At 48.2% G+C, this 22034-nt stretch overlaps 1 protein-coding gene across 3 annotated transcripts in view; it reads left to right on the forward strand.

The window, feature by feature from the left end:
* The window catches only part of UBR2 (ubiquitin protein ligase E3 component n-recognin 2), a 1248744-nt gene that overhangs the window by 1195777 nt on the left and 30933 nt on the right, over positions 1-22034 (forward strand). For all 3 annotated transcript variants that reach the window (XM_069233963.1, XM_069233965.1, XM_069233964.1), the window contains exon 45: positions 7494-7664. In XM_069233963.1, the coding sequence (XP_069090064.1) occupies positions 7494-7664 (171 nt within the window). The remainder of the gene's footprint in view (positions 1-7493; positions 7665-22034) is intronic.

Raw genomic sequence — 22034 nt, forward strand, 5'->3', positions numbered from 1 at the left:
GACGACTCCAGGGGTGGTCTTACATCACCTGAACTCCACAGCTGCACTTCTTCAACCACCCTCCAACAGAAACTCCTCTCCTAGAAGGGAGGGCATTGCTCTCCTGCACGGATTCCACGACCTGGTCCACGGGTCACAACAGCAGCTGGAAAACCAAGGTCCCCATTGACTTCAATAGGAGGTTCCGACACAACTTCACCCCTATGCACCAGGGCTCCCTGGTGTAGGTACTCCATTGTTCTGGGTATCTAGAGGTAGGGGCACTATCCAAACTACCTTGTCCCAGTGGACATCCTCAGGGCCTCTGAGAAAGGTCTCAAATCCACAAAACTCGAACCGCAGCTTCCCCAAGTTATTTTATCAAGACCTAACCAGGGATTGCAACTCTGCACACATGAAACTGGGGAATTCTTCTTTCTTACCCTGGGTGTTCCAGTACGTCCCTTGGGTGGTAGTTTAGGTTGGAAGCGACCCTCACATTCCATTTACTTAGTATACAGTTTGCCCACAGATACACAGGTACACCTGTCATTATATGCCTGTGCATACCTTTTTCTAAGTGTATTTTTGTAATATCATATCTCCAGTTAGGAGATATAGCAAAGTTAGTTTTAGTGTGTGTTACAATAAATACAGAATATTTTTTTTAACACTGGTGTGGTTGTTTCTCGTGTGAACATCACTGACTGAGCTATGTGGTATTTGTAACCCCTTTACACCTTCCTGGATAAGCATTAGCTGCTCTCCACAGCTACCCCTTTGAGAGCTCTGTTTATCTAGAACCTCCTACACTATCACTAAGGGTTGCCTGGACTCAGTACAGGATGCCTCACCTATAGGTGTACACCATATACTGAGTCAGCCTCCTAGAACGCCGCCATGTGGTCATCTTCTGTGTTGATGGCTATCTTCCTTCGATTGGTGAATACCTAGTTGTTTATGCATGTTCTTTGAACATGATGATCCCGTCTTGTGTTGGGAATACTTCGTAAGGACGCAGTCTCCTCGGTTGGTTCTTTTCACTCTATTCTTTAGGGTATCATAATATTTCTACCTGTCTAGGGTTGTAATAATGCTTTTGAGTTATTGTTAAGGTTCTCTTATTCATGAGGGTATATTCCCTTTTGCTCTGTAACTCACTACCTTCGGAAGATGCCTATATACATTGTTATAATGTAGGAGGTATATGTGCTTTGTCCTTGACTTTCTGGAGATTTTAATGTCTCCTATTTTCTGTATGGGCGTTACTTCCTATAATAAGCAATTGTGTTTTCTGTAGGGGCGTTACTTCCTATAATGAGCAATTGTTCTTTTATAGGTTGCCACTTGATTTAGCTTTTAACTGTGTTGTTATCAGTTTGCAGACGTCCACTTTGTGGGGTTTCGTCCCTGGAGAACTATGTGGTTTCATACCTGCTGTCTTCTTTGAAGCTTTTGTTATCAGCGACCTGATGGGTTCTTCTCAGTCATTTGGCATTGGTTTAAATGCTTCCATAGCCTTTATCTTACTAGGGCATGTGTGATGACCTCCACATTTTCCTTTCTCTTATATTAGTACTCTGCTGCTGGTTACTTGGCTCAGTCCGCATACATTGTTATGACATCATTGTAGTGACAGCTTCTGTGTTGGCTGATATATATATATATATGTTCGATGGCATGTGTAGCTGCAGATATGCATGCTGTGCACTGTTCCTGCCATCTAGTGTTGGGCTCGGAGTGTTACAAGTTGTTTTTCTTAGAAGTCTTTTCGAGTCACAGGACTGAGTGACTCCTCCCTTTCGGCTCCATTGCGCATGGGTATCGACTCCATCTTAGATTGTTTTCTTTCCGCCATCGGGTTCGGACTTGTTCCTCTTCGCTCCGTGATTCGAATCAGGAAAGTACTAAAATCCTCAAAAAAAGCGTTGGTATTGTTTGCATTCGGGAAAGATCTTCTATCGACACAGACGAGAAACCGCTTCGGGGCTTCCGTGCCCAGCTGAGGCCTGATTGGCCCGAACACACACGTCGTCGAAGCCTCATGGACCGGACCCCCTTCTGTTTCTGTCTGACATGCCACGCTAAGTATCCATATACAGACCAGCATCGGGTCTGTAATCTGTGTCTGTCACCGGAGCACAGAGAGGATACTTGCGAGGCCTGCAAGGCCTTTCGGTCGAAAAAGACCTTAAGAGATAGGAGGGCGAGGTGCATGCAGATGGCGTCGAAATCATCGCAACACCTCGACGCCGAAGAGGAGGAGATGGCTTTCTCCATCCAGGGATCGGACTCGGACGACTCCGACGGAGACCGACCGCCTACAGCAGGCCAAAAAAGTGAGTACGCCTGCCCCGACCCAACCCCAAAGTCAAACCGAAAAAACATAAGGCCTCGGGACGCCACTGCCTGAAGGCTATGGCTCGACCCATAAAAAAAGCGGTGACCAAGCAACACCTTCGGCACCGAAAAAGGCCAAAATCATGCCGAAGTCTTCCGACTCGAGCCGAGAACCCAGCGTCAAAAAAAGTTGACTTAGGCTTGTCGAATCGACTAAGCCTCAAAAGAGCCTTTCGGAGCCAAGGCAAACCATCACCATGGGCATTTTGGTGCCGAGAAAACCGGCTTCGGAGCCGAAAAAGACCTCTTACACAGAGGAACATGGGCTCTCCAAACAACTGAAGGAGAGGCACAGATTTGAAGAGGAGCTGGACATTGAAGAGTTTGACCAAACGCAGGCACGGATACAGATCCATAAGGATACTGGAAAGATCCAAACTGCCCCTCCTCTCAAATTCAAGAGAAAGCTGGCTTTTCAACCACAAACAGAGACTGAGACTGATCAGCCAAGAGCTAAAGTGATTAGAGAGAAATCACCAACTCACCATTTTTTGCCAGAACTTTCTCCCCCACATTCGCCACAAAGGACAGGGTCACCAATTGGCACACCCACTGCACAGTCACCCACACATACTGTGCAAACGCAGGATGATGTAGACCCCTGGGACCTATACGACCCCCCTGTCTCAGACAATACCCCTGAGTGCTACCCCTCAAAACCATCTCCTTTGGAGGATAGCACCTCGTATACCCAAGTCTTGGCCAGGGCTGCTGCATTCCATAATGTCAGTATGCATTCTGAGCCATTGGAGGATGATTTCCTCTTCAATACCCTGGCCTCCATGCATTGCTTAAGCATGCACAGCAATTGTTTCAAGAGCAGGTAAAGGGAAGAGCCATCACAGCACGGGTGGGAAAAAAGTACAAACCACCCCATTTTGTATAGTCTGGTGCGAGTGTATTGTATTCAGTGTAGGATTTTAAATTGAGTGAGCCTAAATTGTGAGGTGATCAATGTCTCATGCGGGGTGGGCAATGCTTCTAACCAGTCGTCGTTGTCATGTAGCCCTAAGTTAGCCTCCCAGACTTCCCTCACTCAAGTTATACAACCACGTGCATTACAGGACAACATTTGATAGATATCCAACAATTTGTGTTCTTTTATGTTGGTTAGGAGTTATTTAGTTTCTAGAGGGGGGAGTACTGAGGGATATCCCCTTCAGGGGGGTACATATTGTTGTAGGGCGTGAGGTAATTGAAGGTCTCAAAAGAATTGAAAGCAGTGGAGATGGTAATAGTCTTGAAGGTCCATTGTAGGAAAGTGCCACTGTTGGCATGGCTACCCCCACCACCACCACCAGTACACACACACGTTTTGCCTAGTGTTGATTCCAACATTGATTAAAAGTTGGCTGGGATCCTGCTAACCAGGACCCAGCACCAGTGTTCTTTTCCAAAAACTGTACCTTTGTTTCCACAATTGGCACACCCCTGGCCCAAGTTGAGTCCCTTGTAAAAGGTACCCAGGGTACCAAGAGCCCTGTGGCCAGGGAAGGTCCCCAAGGGCTATACCATGTGTTATGCCACCCTAGGGGACCCCTCACCAAGCACACGTACACTGCCTTGCACCTTGTGTGTGCTGGTAGGGAGAAAAGGCAAAGTCAACATGGCACCCCTCTCAGGGTGCCATGTCTCACAAACCACTGCCTGTGGCAAGGGTAAGTCACCCCTCTAGCAGGCCTTACAGCTCTAAGGCAGGGTGCACTATACCACAGGTGAGAGCATAGCTGCATGAGCAATATGCCCCTACAGTGTCTAGGTCCATTCTTAGAGATTGTAAGAGTTGTGTAGCCATATTGAGTATATGGTCTGGGAGTTTGTCATTACGAACTCCACAGCTCCATAATAGCTTCACCGAATGCTTTGAAGTTTGGTATCAAACTTCTCAGCACAATAAAGCCACACTGATGCCAGTGTGTGGGATTTATTGAAACATGCACACAGAGGGCATCTTAGAGACGCCCCCTGTATGTTAGCAAAACTGCTAGTGTAGGACTAACCGGTCTGTGCCAGCCTGCCACTTTCAGACCAGTTTCTGACCATGTGGGGGTGAGAGCCTTTGTGCATTCTGTGGTCAGAAACAAAGCCTGTCCTGGGTTGAGGTGCTTTACACCTCCCCCCTACAAAAACTGTAACACCTAAGCCTTGGATTACAGTGCCCCAGGGCACTCTAGCTAGTGGAGCTGCCCGCCCTCCAGACAAAACCTCACTTTTGGCGGCAAGTCCAGTGGGAAAATTAGGGAAAACATGGAGGAGTGTCCACCCCAGCCAGGATCACCCCTAAGGTGTCTAGAGCTGAGGTGATTCCCCTCCATTCGGAATCCTTCATCTGGGTTTGGATGACAGGGACCAATAGGATTAGGTTTGTTCCCCCCTCCCCAAACAGAGTGGGCACCAGGAGAGTGTAGCCACCGTCAGGGATAGTAGCCATTGGCTACTGCCCTCTGACCCCTAAAACGCCCCTAAATCTAGGATTTAAGGGCCTCCCTGAACCAGGCTCCGCAGATTCCTGGTGACCTGAGAAGAAAGAAGGAGGACTGTTAAGCTGAAACCCATGCAGAGAAGAAGGAAGACAACAACTGACTTGGTCCTAGCCCTACCGGCCTGTCTCCTGTTTTAAAGAACCTGCAAAAGAACAGTGACGCATCCAGCGGGACCACCAACCTCTGCAAGCTCCAGAGGACTGCCCCACCCCAAAAGGACCAAGAACTCCTTTGGACAGCTGCTTTGTCCAAGAAGAAACCAACAACTAAGGACTCCAACCTCACTCTGATTTGGTGAATCCTAACCACTCTGCGCCTTGACTCCCACGGCCGATGTCCAGGTGGTCCAACCAGATCCCCAGCGATTCTGAGCAAGTGCCCACCCTGGGTAGACCTCTCCACCCCTCCACGACGACGCCTGCAGAGGGAATCCTGTGGACTCCCCCCTGAATGTGAAAACTTTGGACAAAGATATCCAATGACTAAAGACCCGCACCCGCAGCCCCAGGCCTTGGAGAAACCGACACCCTGTCCAAATGTGGTATGCCTGAGACGACCCACTGGGCCTTGCCTGCAGCCTCTGAGTAACCCCCGGGGCCCCCTTATAGAGAATCTTGTTTGCACCCTGCACCCAGCTGCCCCAGTGCCACTGAGGGTGTATGTTTGGTGCTTGCTTGTGCCATCCCCCTCCACCCCTTCCCCCCCACCAGAGCTCCTCTAAACCCCCCAGGTCTGCCCTCCGAAGTCGCGGGTACTTACCTGCCTGCAGATCTGAAACAGAGTGCCCCCTGGTCTCCATAGGAGCCCATGTTAATTTTGCCTACTCTTTGACCTCTGCACCCGGCTGGCCCTGTGTTGCTGGTTCCTAATCCCCAGAGACTGGAACTGTAAGTGTTGTACTCACCTGTAAAACAATCTAACTTTTCTTCCCCCAGGAACTGTTTCTAAAAATTGGGTGCTGTTGTGCCGAGAAGGAAAGTGGTGCGGGGGGATCCTTTCAAGGTAAAAAGTAGTGTTCATCAAAACTTACTATGCATAAGCCAAAAAAGGATCCTCTGGAAGGGATCAGACCCCATTTTACCATAGTCAAAGCAAACATCTTCTGGGTGCAGGCGCAGGCTCCAAACCTGCCCTACGGCCAATCCTGACACTGCTCAGAGCAGTCTCAGGATTGGCTGGGAGCACCCAGCCAGCCAGGGCGCTCCCAGGCAGACTGGGAGCCTGTGCAGGCTCTCTCCGGCCCAGGTGCCGGGCTGGGCTGGAGACCGCCCTCTGCGCGTGTGTTTGGCCGGCCGGCCAAACATACATGTGCAGTGAGTGGGAGTGCACATGGATGGACGGAGTGCTGACAATGCAAACACTCACAGATCTGGGTTTAATCCATCGTTTTTTTGCTGCCCATGCCATTCCAGTTTGGACCCAGCCATATGCATATCAGTCTTGACCCTGTTCCCCATGGGAACAGTCCAGCCCGAACTGCCAGGCCATGTCTTCCCTGGACTGGAAACAAGCATCCTGGGACTGGTTTTGGGGTTTCACCCTTCATCAGCCAGGCTAGCTTGAATCCAGTGACATGGGAAGCACGGGACCCACGTCTGGGCATACCCTTCCCAATTAGGGCGACATTAGCAACACAAAAGGATGAAGGACTGAGTGCTGACAATGCAAACACTCACCCCCAGTCACAGATCTGGGTTTAATCCATCGTTTTTTTGCTGCCCATACCATTCCAGTTTGGACCCAGCCATATGCAAATCAGTCTTGACCCTGTTCCCCATGTGTTGCTAAAGATGCCACAATGACATCACTTCTGGCACTGATGCAAAGCTATCAATTTCTACCAGCATTGAAGACCTATGAAAACTTTTCTGGATCCAATCTGGTGTCTGGGATGTTCAAATGGTGAGGATATTGCTGTTAGAGTACCCACCAGAATGATTGTTAGCAAAGGTAAGTATTTTTTAATTCAAGAACCCACCATAATAACAAGAGTGAGAACAGCTTGATTGTTTTGTATTGTCCTCTCCAGGGCTCAGACATTTGTGTGAAATACTATATACATTGGTGTGAGGACCGATCTTACCAGACCAGTGAACTGGAGGCTGATTTAGGCAATAAGAAAATCAGAGGGTCCGTGCATGGGGTGGAGGTACCCGTCTATAATTCCTTTTACAGTAAGAACACTATAACACAGTGGAGATGCCCAGTAGTACTATTCAAAGAAGGGCATGGCAAGGCCTCCATCAGAATACAGAAGGGACAATAGGCCTATATGACATACAAGAGAACATGGTTAAAAGATAACTTTGTTTTTCAGGAGGTCCTTAAAGTTGGGTCCTTTACTTAGCCCTTATTGGGGCATTATACATTTCTTGTGTTTCTTTAAATGGATAGAAATTTGGCCCCGTCTCTAATCTTCTCAACAAGATGAGAAATAGTTGAAATGTATCATAATCTTTGGTTAATGCAATATATTTACTTCCTACTCCTGCTTTTTCTTGTTTGAATAGAATTCCTTCATTTTACAGTTATGTTTCATATAGTTAAGTAATTCAATGTCATTCTTTACCTCTGAGGTTGACTTTTAGTAAACATTGTCTAACCAATTTTTTACTTTGGTTTCTGTCAAAGGTGTCCGAAATCAGGAGGTGATAAAGGTAGGGCGCCAACATTGTGCCTTGTTTGCGGAACCATGCTATGCTCACAGAGTTACTGCTGCCAGACAGAGGTGGATGGAGATGATGTTGGTGCATGTACTTCACATACCTACACCTGTGGATCCGGTGTTGGCATCTTTCTCAGGTTAGGGTGCTGTTTGGTTGGTGATGTTTATGTTTTGATTACTCCTACGTTTTAGGACAATAATGAAAGTAATCTTTGCAGTGACGTCTCCACAGATGGCATTTTCTTCAAAAGAATAGACATGAGCATCAGAAATAACAGAGCCGTGCCTAAAAAAAAAAAAAAGCGTAGGAAGCCTTTTCAACCTTTTTCAAGAAGCTTTACTTAATATTTCCCAGGCAGCTGAGATGTGAACAAGTCTGCTGCAAGTTCATCAGGGCGAGGGTTGTGTAAGGGGGAAGAAGTAGAGATAGGAATGAGAGAAAATATACAAGGTCCGTGAAAGGGGGACAAAGTAGGTATAAAAAAGGGGATAGATACGCATTTCAAAGTAACTTGCTGCAAAGGTATCAGATAATTTGGTATAGAGTACGTTGGCAGAAGTAGAACATGGCAGTGGTGCTGAGACCATTGTGGTCACCTACTTTTAAAGAGGATTTCTCTTCAAAGGAGCGATTGACCTTTGCAAAATGTAAGGCCTTTAAATCTGTTCTTTTCTGCTTAGGATGAAGAGTGGCAAGAGAATAGGAAATATGGAAGAGAATAGGAAACATGGAAGCTGTAACAGTTGTAGTTGGCTAAAGATGGTTTTTGAAGAGTGTCTAGAAAGTATTGTTCGAATCCGTAAGAAAATACTCATCTAGAAAATGAAATATCAGCCTTATAGTGTTCATTCAAATGGTGCACCACATTTGGACAGCTTTGTGGGGAATGTTCTGACAAACCTACTTTGACAATTCCTCCTTCCTCTTCCTATATCATCCTTTGATCACACACACTGCTGACTTGGTTTTTGCATTGCAGTATGATACCCTGAATACCTGACAAAAATCTAGCATTTAGGACTCCTGGTGTAAGATTCCACAGTGCTGCATCTTAAAAGCACCAGGAACCCATACTCCACATGCAGCACTGTTGTATTCCAGGTCAGAAATGACGATGTGATGAGGACAGGGTTTTACGAAGCAAATAGATGACACAGAGGTAGATCAATGAGAACATCAGGGCCTGTATTACTTAAAGATCCCTGGGGGCGCAACAGGTGTGTAATATCGATGCAACTGGTGCACATGTACCACTTCCCTATGTAAATGAATGAAATACTTTGCCTCTACTCCTGCACTGTTTTATGGATGCAAGTGAAGAGTCAAAGTGGCCTTCAGGAGGCACACTTGACTGCACACCACAAAAAAGTGATTCACAGTAAGTGCCCCTCCAATCCGTACACCAAACATGCTGTCAGGTAATTCAGCAGAATGTTATTCAAAAACAGTGAAAACCTGATGACTAAATTTCATTGTGTCAGTGAATTCAGAACTTAGATGATCTCTCGAGTAAAGCCTATGCTGAATGTGTCTATCTAAGCTGGTTTCCTACTATTGAAAAGTGAAGAGGAAAGCCTTGTGTGCGAGCATAGAAGCTTGGACATCCTCATTTCCTTTTCTGTAGGAAGACGGAGGAAGGTAATGGGAGTGGTACTGTAAGGTTAGTCACGTTATTTAGATACATTGGCGCCAAAGATTTGTTTTTTAGTTGTCACAGTTGAATAAGGCAATATAATTTTGGAGGTGGAAGACTGTTTCTGCTGATTGAATATAGAAATCATTTTTGTATGTTTTTATTTGGCTAGAAATGTTTTATGTGGGTGACCTTCTGTAACATCCTTTTTGACATATTTTTCTTAGGAGGAAGTGTAAGGCTCCTGGAAAATAATTTTGTGTTATTGCAGCCATCTTGCCAAACTTATATTATAGCACATTAGCAAAAACCTGAAAATAATCTGTTGCTGAGGGGAAGGTAATAATCAAAGTGCACATTTTGAGTTCAGATGTGTCCAGTTATTTTGTGAGCTTGACCCCTCTAAAGAGATAAGGTGGGTACAGGGTATGTTTTTTTCCTTAATAGAGAAGGAAAAAGAGGATTGAAGTTGATATCTCTGAGTTGATCTACATATACATATTCTTTCTTGGTGTTTTTGCAGCATGTATCTGGCCACAGTCATCCGCAGTTGTGAGACTTGGCTAGTGCACTGACAGGATAATAGCCTTGTGTTCATTGAGTCCAGTCAGTTGAAGACAAATGCATTGTCGTTGATTCATAACTAAGCTTTAGCATCCGCACTACAAATTCTTTTGGCATGAACCCTGCAGTTCTGTAGCAAGCTTAGAATTTGGGATGAACGAGTTGTAATGTGCTTTTTCATATAGATTAGTGTTATTCTGCTGTTAAAGGTTCTCTGATATTATCTGTTAAGGACTTCTAGCTCAGATGCCTTACCTTAGAACTCTACCCAGGCGTTAGACTAGATCTAAAAATTCTTCTTGGGCAGTACCTGTACACATAAGGTGTCATCATTCAGCTCCTTGTGGTGTTGGCATCGTCCGTACAGGTAACGTGCACCACCCAGGGCAATGATGTCAGTTCTGTTTTTTTCTGCCTGTCAGCGAAGAACTGGAGAGAGCTCCCCCAAGTCATTTTGTGACTACCCTTTTTCTACCTTTTGTCAAAGTCTTTTTGAGATCATTCTCCTGGTGTGGCATGGATGTCAACAAGAAAGGCTCGATTGAAGCTTTGCGACGTCTGTCACTGACAAATGTTACGTCCGGACCCACATTTGGTCTGTCTCCGGTACCTAGAGTGTGACGACCATGCAAAGATCTGCACTTTTGTCTCTCCATGCACCCAAAAGCCTTGAGGGAGTGTTCCTTCAAGGTCCTTCCCACTTGACGTGCAACGCCGCAATAGTCTTGATCCCGGTCAAGAGAAAGGTCCCAGGATCCGTCGCAGAGCTCTCGATCTTTGTTGAAGTGGTCCCACTCAGTAAGTTCCACAAAAAGAAGAAAAGTAACAACTTCAAAGAGGTCTTCAACTTCACCCTGTCCGTCGAAGTCATCCGATGAGACGAGGGAGCGTCATTGCTCGAGGCCTGGCTTTGCAGTTGTGCCTGCACCTGGGCTGTCTCCGTGCCTCCACCAGGTTCCGGGAGCTGTGGCAACCCCTGCCTAATTCCGAGAGTTCTAGTAGGCCATGCACCTCATATTTGGGTAGCCCGTCCCCACTGAAGTGCCTTCGGGCCCCTGGGGTCAGGAGGTGCCCCTACTGGTTCTGTGCTGGCAGGTCTGACCCCGGTGCCTGTCGCACCCCTTGGATCCACAAGTGGGTCTGTAATGGCACTGGTCGTGCCACGTCGACCTTCCCCAACACTTGTCCCACTGTTGATGCTTCTTGCGCCACTCACTGACCCCATTCTTATCTCTGACTCCAATACGGAACTGAATGGAGCCATTTCCTCAAAGCCAGAGCCTAAGCCCTACTGTTAATGGAGGAAGATTTGAATGGGCCACTGGACCCTGAAGAATACAGCCCGTAGACCCTGATATGAACTGATATGAGGAATTGGCAGACGCCAGTGGACTGGACACCTCCCCAGATACAGGCTTGGTTTCTCCTCTTACTGTGGCTACGGAGGGGGGTGCCACATTTGCTATGTTGTTGAGAAGGACAGCCAAGGTCCTGGACCTTAAGCTGCGCTTTGTGGCTCTCAAGACTAAAGTCTTGACAGAAGTGCTTCAGCCGGAAGTCACCCCTTCAGAATCGCTTTTCCCATTAAATGAAGCCCTCACAGATGTCTTCCACAGGACCTGGTATAAGCATTGCACAGAGGCTCTTGTGAGCAGGACAATTGCCCACTACCATCGCCCCATTCCATGGGACCCTTCTTTCCTCACCCAACACCCTGGCCCCGAGAGCTTGGTGGTCCAAGCCTCCACTTCCAGAGTATATCCTGGCGCATTCCCTGCCACCCCACCAGATAGGAAATCCAAAAGGCTTGACGCCTTGGGTACAAAAATGTTTTCTTTCACCAGCCTGGCATTGCGGTCTGTGAACACTGCATGCCTTTTCAGCTGTTATTTCCATTCCCTTTGAGATGCAGGTGCACAGGTGCTGTTCATGTTCCTGGGGGAGGCCCGAGCCCTGCTCTCCAAAGCTTTTGTTTACATGAGAGACACAGTTAAGTTCACAATCAGATGTGGGCTGGACATGACTGACTTGCTATGGAGAGTGGTTGCTTCGTCTGTGGCCTTACAACAAAATGTCTGGCTGAGGACAACTGGGTTTTCAGGAGATGTCCAAGCTTTGCTTATTGACATGCCCTTTGATGGCTCCCTTCACACCGGAGGCAAGGCGGACTCAGCTCTGGAGCACTTCAGGAAAGCAGATCTACAGCCAGGTCCTTGGGCCTTTCCATGGCCCCCATCAACCCCAATCCACCTTTCAATCCTTTCAGGGCACCCCTGCACCCCCCCAGGCACCACAGCGTGTAGTAATGCTACAGGGTGGGTGCACTATACCATAGGTGAGGGCATAAGTGCATGAGCACTATGCCCCTACAGTGTCTAAACAAAACCTTAGACATTGTAAGTGCAGGGTAGCCATAAGAGTATATGGTCTGGGAGTCTGTCATGCACGAACTCCACAGCACCATAATGGCTACACTTAAAACTGTGAAGTTTGGTATCAAACTTCTCAGCACAATAAATGCACACTGATGCCATTGTACATTTTATTGTAACATACACCTAAAAGGGCACCTTAGAGGTGCCCCCTGAAACCTTAACCGACTACCCGTGTAGGCTGACTGGTTTTAACAACCTGCCACACACCAGACATGTTGCTGGCCACATGGGGAGAGTGCCTTTGTCACTCTGTGGCTAGTAACAAAGCCTGTACTGGGTGGAGGTGCTTCTCACCTCCCCCTGCAGGAACTGTAACACCTAGCGGTGAGCCTCAAAGGCTCACCCCCTTTGTTACAGCACCCCAGGGCACTCCAGCTAGTGGAGTTGCCCGCCCCCTCCGGCCACGGCCCCACTTTTGGCGGGAAGGCCGGAGGAGATAATGAGAAAAACAAGGAGGAGTCACTGGCCAGTCAGGACAGCCCCTAAGGTGCCCTGAGCTGAGGTGACTCTGACTTTTAGAAATCCTCCAACTTGCAGATGGAGGATTCCCCCAATAGGGATAGGAATGTGCCCCCTCCCCTCAGGGAGGAAGCACAAAGAGGGTGTAGCCACCCTCAGGGCTAGTAGCCATTGGCTACTAACCCCCCAGACCTAAACACACCCCTAAATTCAGTATTTAGGGGCTCCCCAGAACCTAGGAACTCAGATTCCTGCAACCTAAGAAGAAGAGGACTGCTGAACTGAAAAACCTGCAGAGAAGACGGAGACACCAACTGCTTTGGCCCCAGCTCTACCGGCCTGTCTCCCCACTTCTAAAGACACTGCTCCAGCAACGCGTTCCCAGGGTCCAGCAACCTCTGAAGCCTCAGAGGACTACCCTGCATCTAGAAGGACCAAGAACTCCCAAGGACAGCGGCTCTGTTCCACAAAGACTGCAACTTTGCAACAAAGAAGCAACTTTGAAACAACACACGTTTTCCGCCGGAATCGTGAGACTTTGCACTCTGCACCCGATGCCCCCGGCTCGACTTGTGGAGAACAAACACCACAGGGAGGACTCCCCGGCGACTACGAGACCGTGAGTAGCCAGAGTTGACCCCCCTAAGCCCCCACAGCGATGCCTGCAGAGGGAATCCCGAGGCTCCCCCTGACCGTGACTGCCTGCTTCAAAAACCAGACGCCTGGTAAAGACTCTGCACCCGCAGCCCCCAGGACCTGAAAGATCCGACCTCCAGTGCAGGAGCGACCCCCAGTTGGCCCTCTCCCTTGCCCAGTGGTGGCTACCCCAAGGAGCCCCCCCCTTGCCTGCCTGCATCGCTGAAGAGACCCCTTGGTCTGCCATTGATTTATATTGCGAACCCGACGCTTGTTTGCACACTGCACCTGGCCCCCCAGTGCCGCTGAGGGTGTACTTTCTGTGTGGACTTGTGTCCCCCCCCCCGGTGCCCTATTAAACCCCTCTGGTCTGCCCTCCGATGACGCGGGTACTTACCTGCAGGCAGACTGGAACCGGGGCACCCCCTTCTCCATTGAAGCGTAAGCGTTTTGGGCACCACTTTGACCTCTGCACCTGACCGGCCCTGAGCTGCTGGTGTGGTAACTTTGGGGTTGCTCTGAACCCCCAACGGTGGGCTACATTGGACCCAAACTTGAACCCCATAGGTGGTTTACTTACCTGCAAAAACAAACAAACACTTACCTCCCCAGGAACTGTTGAAAAGTGCACTGTGTCCAGTTTTAAAATAGCTATTTGCCATTTGTGTGTAAATGATATTTTGCTAATTCAAAGTTCCTAAAGTTCCTACATGAAATACCTTTCATTTAAAGTATTACTTGTAAATCTTGAACCTGTGGTTCTTAAAATAAACTAAGAAAAGATATTTTTCTATACAAAAACCTATTGGCCTGGAATTGTCTCTGAGTGTGTGTTCCTCATTTATTGCCTGTTTATGTACAATAAATGCTTAACACTACTCCTCTGATAAGCCTACTGCTCGACCACACTACCACAAAATAGAGCATTAGAATTATCTCTTTTTGCCACTATCTTACCTCTAAGTGGAACCCTTGGACTCTGTGCATGCTATTTCTTACTTTGAAATAGTACATACAGAGCCAACTTCCTTTTGGTATGCCTCAATGGGACCTACATTTTGTTCTTACTTTCCTAATATGCACACCCTTTGAGCCACTTCAGTCTTGCCCTCTTAGGCGCCTCGCCATGAAGATAGTCTTTCTGGTAGCAATTACATCTGCCCGGAGGGTCAGCAAGCTACATGCTCTGTCCTTTCAGCCGCCCAACGACTTGTTTTTCTCGACAAACTGGTCCTTCGGATCAGTGTATACTTTTTGCCAAAGGTGGTAACCTTGTTCCATGTAGTCCAAACTATCACATTGTCTATTTTTTATGCTCTGCCACATCCCCTTGAGGAAGAGGAGAGACTCCACTGGCTGGATCCAAAAAGAGTGTTATTGTTCTACCTTGACAGCACAAAACAGTTTTGGGTGGATGATCCACGCTTCATGGGTTGTATCAGGGCTAAGAAAGGAAAGCCATACAGAAAGTCTCCCAATGGATCATGCTCTGCATTAAAATATGCTACGCACTTGCCAAAAATCGACCCCTGGAGGGCTTGCATCCTCATTCCACCAGAGCAAAGGCTGTGACCACCGAGTTAGCATGCTAAGTTCCATTCCTAGACATCTGCCAGGCAGCAATGTGGGGCTCGCTACACACGTTCACTAGGTATTAAAATCTGGATAGTCAAGTTATCAGGACAGGCACTTTGCCTGATTGGTCCTTCAGGATTTTTTGGTGTGAAATTATTTCACAGCCACACCACCAGGAAAGCATTGCATGGGTACCTATTCTAAGGTAAGGAATCTACAGCAAAAAGTCTCTATCAGATGGACAAGTTACTTACTTTTGATAGCGCCTTATCTGGTAGAGGCACTATCGAGTTTCAGATTCCTTACTGACCCATCCATCCTCCCCGCTCCGCGAACAGATTTCTAGGGACAGGACTATCCCCTTTTCAGGGTCCTAGTTTTCCACACTAGTGGTCAGTGTCTTTCGTAGCTTTTCGCTCCTGGTGTGGAAAGTTGTTGACGTCCACTTGCTGGGGTAGCACCTATATAGGCACTGCATACGTCACTTCCAGAGCAGCCAACAACTCCACGCAAACCCGAGCTATGCCACCTACTGGCGCACAGGAGTAATGCTCAAGAAAAATTTCCAAATCAAGTCTGACACCTGGGCATAATTCAAATTTAAGAAATCTGTGTCTAGATGGTCTCTACCAGATAAGGCGTTACTAAGGGTAAGTAACTTGTCCATCGGCCTGATAATTCTGAGGCCAATTGGTGAGACCACACATGAAAATAACTAAGTTGTTTCCTTAGTGTAGGAAGCTAGCCTGATGTGTGGTGGACATCTGTGGTGTTGTCACCTTGTACCAGGTCCATTTATGCCCTATTAGCAAAGTGTAGGCAGTGTCTAGGAAGCAAGGGCTCTCTAGAGGTAGCTGTGGATGAGCAGCCAAGACTTCTCTAGAAGACATGCGAAGCTTAGCTATTTTTTTTTCTTCATAAATCTGTTTATTAGTTTTTTGCTTAAATTCTACATCTTGCCGTAATTAGTGTTTGTTTTGTTACAATATATTTTAGCGTATAATGTTCACATTGTTACATAATGTTTAGCACAGTGGCGGCACAGTTATACGGCCTATGTTACATTGTGATTCTGCAATTGTTCAATTATTCATCACAGTTGCGGTTCTTATTAGGATAACATTATTTCTGTCACAAGTGTCCAATTGTTGCGCTTGGTTAAAAAAAAGGGCAGATAATATGAGTTTTATGTAGATTAACCTTAAAGTAAAAGTGTATAAGAGGGAAGAAGAAAATCTATAACAATAACATCTACGGAGGTCAACACCTATGTGATTGTTTTAAACTTTGCTGTTTTCGTGCCGGGTTGGGGATCAATTGTGACGAATCAGTTTGCAGGCGGTGGGGGTAAGGGGGGGTGTCTTTTATGTCAAAGTCATTGCATATGTTTTTCCTGCTTCTCAATGTCGTAGCTTGTTCAGTAGTGTTTTGCATTCTACCCCCTTATATGGTGTGATCTTCTCGCTCATGGATACTAGTTCGCTTTAGTCTAGCCCCTCCCCTATCTGGTGTGCTTCCGTTTTATTTAGTTGAAGTAAGAACCCCTCCCAGCAGGTGGAGATTGGAAATTGTCGTAGTCCCAAGATTTCTTCGCGTTTAAGTGCTAAGCCCTCTGCTCCCGCCCATACCCCAAACGAGCGTCTCCAGGCCTGTATCGGTGGAGGGTCTGGTGATTTCCACCTTCGGGTCACTAGCCTTTTTGCAACAATAATCCTAGGTCTGTGAATCGCACCTCTGCTCAGTGTTGTTGGTTTCTTGGGAACAGTCCTAGGATGCATGTCTCCCATGTGAAGGGTATTTGTTGTGCTATGCAGTTATTTAGGTTGTAGATCACCGCCCTCCAATAGGCGCTTAGGTTAGGACAGGACCACATCATGTGTAGCATGTCTGCATCAATCTCATGACATCTGGGGCAGGCCGCATCTTGACGGTTAAAGTATTTGTTCACGCGTGCAGGTGTAAGGTAGGCTGTATTCACTATATAATACTGGATTCGTCTGAATCGCGAGTTACGTGATATGTTGAGGTGGCCTGAGAGAGCAGACCTCCATCTTGCTATAGCGATGGAATCGCCAGCGTCCGTTTCCTATGCCACACGTAGTGCATCGTTGTCGGAGGCAGCTTGGATTCTCAGGGCATCCGCCAGCCAGCTAACCTGGTGTTGGCCACAGCCCACCACCTGGAGGTACTGGACCAGCAGGAGGGTGGGTGGAGCCGCTGTGATGTCTCCCCACCTGGAGCTCAAAGACCTCACTAGTGAGCAGTATAAAAGGAAATGGCCAGGCGGGAGTCCCGTTTCTTGGAGTCCAGCGAAAGGTAATAGTTGGTTTTCATCATAGATGTCGCCCAATGTGTGTAATCCTAGGTCGTGCCATGTGTGCTGTTCTGTGTCTGACGTGATCTTAGGGCCCCTCGGTGTGCCCGCCAATGCTAGAGTGGGTGCAAATGGAATCATCGGTCCCGTAAGACGGAGCGATCTGCGGTAGCATTTATGAGCTGTTCTAAGGAACAGTTGTCGTGGGCTTCGTGCGTGTGTGAGAGGATGGAATAAATGCTGTATTTGTTGGAGCGGGCATGGTCCTGCCTCTGTTGCTGTATCTGCAAGCTATATACAGCCAGCCATCTAGATATCCATTGAAGTTGGGCTGGCAGATAATAGTGCTCCAGGTTGGGAACCGCAAGTCCACCCTTATCGGGCCGTAGGTACAGTTTTTCAGGGCTACACTGCAGCGGCCGCCGTTCCTTATAATTTCTCTCAACCCTGTCTCCAGTGCTCTAAAGAAGCTGGGGGGGGGACGTGGTGTGGGAGGTTAGAGAAGAAGTACAGGAGCCGTGGGAGTACCACCATTTTTAGGAGTGCTATCCTACCCGCCACAGATAGTGGCAACGTCCTCTAGAAAGTCATTTGGGATCTGACTGAGGATACCGCTTTTACTAAGTTACCCTCAAATATATCTTCTTCGCTATGATAGACTCGGACGCCCAGGTATCTGAATGTGCTTGGTTGCCATGGGACGGGACTTTCGGCTAGGATAAGTCTCGGGTCTGGTAGGTCTGGGTCGAATGGGAAGAGGCACGACTTAGACCAGTTGACCTTCAGGCCTGACATCAGCGCGAAGTGTTGTAGGATCAAACCGGCCCTTTGCGGGATCTGTGTGATGTCTCTAAAATATAGCAAGAGGTCGTCAGCGTAGAGTGACACTATATGTAAGTAGTCTCCTAGAGGGAATTTGCCAGTTGGTTCCCTCCTCGCGTAGGGCCGCTGCAAGGGGCGCTCCATTGCAAGTGAGAATAGTAACGGTGAGAGGGGGCAGCCCTGTCTTGTGCCTCTACCTACTCGGAGCCTAGACCCACCCGTATCACTGGTCTGGTGTATAGTAGTTTAACTAGGCGAGTGAAGAATGGTCCCATGCCGTATTGTTGCAGCACTTTAAACAAGTATGGCCACTCCAGAGATAAAGGCCTTCTCCAGATCAAGGACAAAGCAGCCCGCCCGCGGCCAGTCGTGTCTCGCATACTTCATAACCAGGAATAGTCTTCTGATATTGTGGGAGGTGTCTCTGGCTGGTACAAACCCGTTTTGGTTGGGTGTATTAGTTCTGGTATGCTTGGCGCTAGTCTTGTCGCTAACACCTTGGCTAATATTTTGTAATCGGTGTTTAGCATTGCCAGCGGCCTGTATGAGCCCATATCTATTGGATCTCTTCCAGGTTTGGGAAGGGAGACCAATAACGCCTCCCTTTGTGTATCCGATAGGTGGCCCTCCTGCTCGGCTGCCTCGTATACCTGGAGTAACTTGGGTGCTAACTGCACCGCAAATGCTTTGTAGAAGTCGACTGGTAGTCCGTCTGGGCCCGGTGTCTTGCCAGATTTAAGTTCCCTGATACTGGGTTTGATCTCCTCGAGGTCAAGAGGTGCCTCAAGCGTTTCAATCTGGTAGTTTTCTAGATTTGGGAGTTTCACTTTGGTGAGAAATTCCATGCTGGGGTCCTCCCCAGAGGTTGTCTTTGAGGTGTAGAGCGCCGTATAGTGTCTTATAAATTCAGTTTGTATCTCCACGGATGTGCATACTACTTCCCCTGTTTGTGAGCGAATTTCCATTATCGGTTTCCTCTCACAGTCCCGCCGTATCAGCCAGGCCAGCAGTTTACCTGCTTTATCCGCTGATGCATGAGTTCTCGTGGAATGTGCGGTGTAGTTTAGGCATCTCAGACGCTCTAGTAGTGTCTGATGTTCTGTGCGTATTGTTGCTAGTCTCACCTTTTCAGTTTGATTATTATTGATTTTGTCTTCTGACTGCGGTAGGATCCGCTCTATTCGGGTCAGGTCACATTCAATAGTTCGGCGCATGTTACACTGAGCTCCCAGACAATGTCCTCAGGTGAAGACTTTGAATGCATCCCATTCGTTCAGCCCCGAGGCAGCCGTGCCTTCATTTTGTTCAAAATATTCTAGGATTGCAGCACTTAATGATGCTCTGAAATCAGCGTCTTCTAAAAGTTCTGGCCTCAACTTCCACATGGGGACAGGCGAGCGAAGGGATCGTCAGCACAACCGTGCTATCAAAGGGTTATGATCTGAGTGTGTGCGTCCCATGTATTCCGAGTTCTCCACCACTGGGGCAAGGTTCGCAGTGCAAAATATGTGGTCTAGGCGCACATGTAAGGAATGTGCGGCGGAGTAGAAAGAATAGACTCTGTCCTCTGTGTCTCTGCCGCCATATATCCACTAGTTGCCATTGCTGAGTTGAGTTTATCAGACCGTGCGAAGCAGCTACTACTGGGGATGTAGGCAGCGGAGGGAAGGAGCGATCTAGTTCAACGTCTAGCATGCTGTTGAAGTCCCCCCCCAATATCCACAAAGTGTACTCCAGTGTGCCAGGTGGTGTGATAGGCTATGTAGAAAGGTAGTTTGGTCTGTGTTTGGGGCGTATATGGAGCCTAATATAACTGTGCACCCTGCCAGCTTCCCTTTGACAAGTACAAATCTACCCTGCGGGTCTATAATCTGCTCTTCCGCCGCGAATGGAGTGCCTGCCCTAATCCAGATAAGCATGCCCCTGTCGTAAGCAGAGGGCGTGTCGTATACAATTGCCCTCTCCAGCACTGGCGCAGTCGAGGGATTTCCTGGTCTGTTAGGTGTGTCTCCTGTAGGAACGCCAGTTGAACTAAGTGTCTTTTAAGGTAGGAGTAGATAGCATATCATCGCCTGGGGGTATGTATGCCTCTTACATTCCAGGTAATTGTTGTGTATGTAGCCATGTCTTGAGCATTGGGTCTTTTTTCCGCTTCGCCCGCCAGTGTCCCCTACATTGCGCTCTTTCGTTAGTTTTCCGTTACCAGCTGGAGTTCGGAGAGATTGTGTGTGGCCATCGGCAAAAACAAAGCTTAACTAATACCATCAGAGCAGTTAAACAACAGGTCACTGCCCAAACACTACAACAAAAACAAGAACTTGCAGATGCGTGTCTATACATTTTGTGGCTCCACTGATAGGAGTATGGGGGTAGGCCAAATAAACCAGGGGATGGTGTAGTCTTAGGCCTTGTATTCCGGCTGCGACGGATAATTAAGATAATAGGTGGGAGCACAGGGGGATCTTCATTGCGTTTGTTCGTCAAAAAGAGGTGGGAAGGGGGAGTAGTGTGCAGCGCCGGCCTTTGCTTCCGTCTGTGTGCTCATAGCTCAGCACGGGTTGACACAGTGCTTCATAGTTATGTTGGCTGCTTACTCCTCTTTTAGAGCAGCTCGCGTGGGTGTCCCTACTTGGATGTTTCCTGCAGGGTGGTATTACTTTGCGTTGTACAAGAGTCTTTTAGAAAAGTTCATCTGCAGTGGCTGGTGTCACAGGGGGTCCCTCGATAAGGCCTGGTTCTGATAAGTGGTCCGGTGTGAGGGGACAGTCGCCGGTCATTTGTGAGAGTTCAGTGTCTGATCCTGAGCCCGGGGGAGATGCCCCCATCACTGTCGCAGTGTGTATCGCCTCTCTTCTCTCCTGAATTAGTTGTTCCAGGTCTGGAGCGCATTTGGTTGGTCCTGTATGAGGTGTGTTTCTTTTACGATCTCTCTTGTTTCGTCTGCGCTTGGCTCGGGGCGCTCGTTCAGCTTGCTCCAGCGTGTCACCAGTGGACAGTCCTGTCGATTCAAGCCATTCCCAAGCTGCCTCATGTGTGGGGAAGAACTGTGTTTTGTCTTCCATCAAGACTCGTAGTTTGGCCGGGAACAGCAGCGAATAGGTTAGGCCCAGTGATCGTAGTTTACGTTTCAAGGGGAGGTAAGAGGCCCGATCTCTTTGCACTGCCAAAGTGTATTCTGGGAATAGTAATATTTGCATGTCATCTATCCGGGGTGGCGGCGCAGCCCTTACAGTCCACAGTATAATGTCTCTGTCCGCGTAGTGGAGTAGGCGAATGATGAATGGGTGTGGATCGCTTCCCGGCGGTCTTGCGCGAGCCGGAAACCGGTGAGCACGCTCCACGGAGAAAACAGGGGTTAGCGCTCCATCTGGTACCAGCCCTCGTAGCCTGCTCTCCGAGTAAGTCGTTGGGTCTCGACCCTCTGTGCCTTCCGGCAGGTTCACCACACGTATGTTATTTCTTCTGGAGAGGCCCTCCGCGTCCTCCGCCCGACGCTCCAGCTCTGCCGCTCTGGCTTGTATGCCTTCCATTCCTGTTTTCAGCTGGGTGGTCACAGGCGTTAGTTCGTGTACTGTGGCTTCAATCTCCTTGGTCCTGTCTGATAGTTTGCGATGATCTGCGTGCAGGAGGACAAGGTCACTCGCCACTCTGTCTATCTTGGCTTCTAAAGATGCGCGGGCACGCTCCAGCGAGTCCCCAATGCGTTCCACCACAGCAAGTTCCGCATCTAGCTTTCGGTTAACTTGGGTTGGGAGGTCTTGTGCTTTCCCAGATTTAGCTCCAGATCGAAGTCGCCCAGTTCTGGCCATAGTCTAGTTTGTTGGGAAGTTCTGTTTGGCTTCTGATCAGCGCTCTCCGTTCTACTTTTCTCCGCTCACACTACATACCGTGGATCGGTGTCCATTAGAGTGTTGTGGGGAAGGTATGTTAGTCTTCAGTTCCCAACTATTTGGTGAGAGATTTCCCTGTCATCGATTATTCCCAGGTCCTCAGTGTGGGGTCCCCGTCGTGACTAGTCTTACAAGGAATCACATTTGGCGGAGGTTCCCCAGGAGCGTTTCATTCGCC

Source organism: Pleurodeles waltl, chromosome 5, assembly GCF_031143425.1.
Source record: "Pleurodeles waltl isolate 20211129_DDA chromosome 5, aPleWal1.hap1.20221129, whole genome shotgun sequence".
In the NCBI taxonomy this organism is placed as follows: Eukaryota; Metazoa; Chordata; class Amphibia; order Caudata; family Salamandridae; genus Pleurodeles; species Pleurodeles waltl.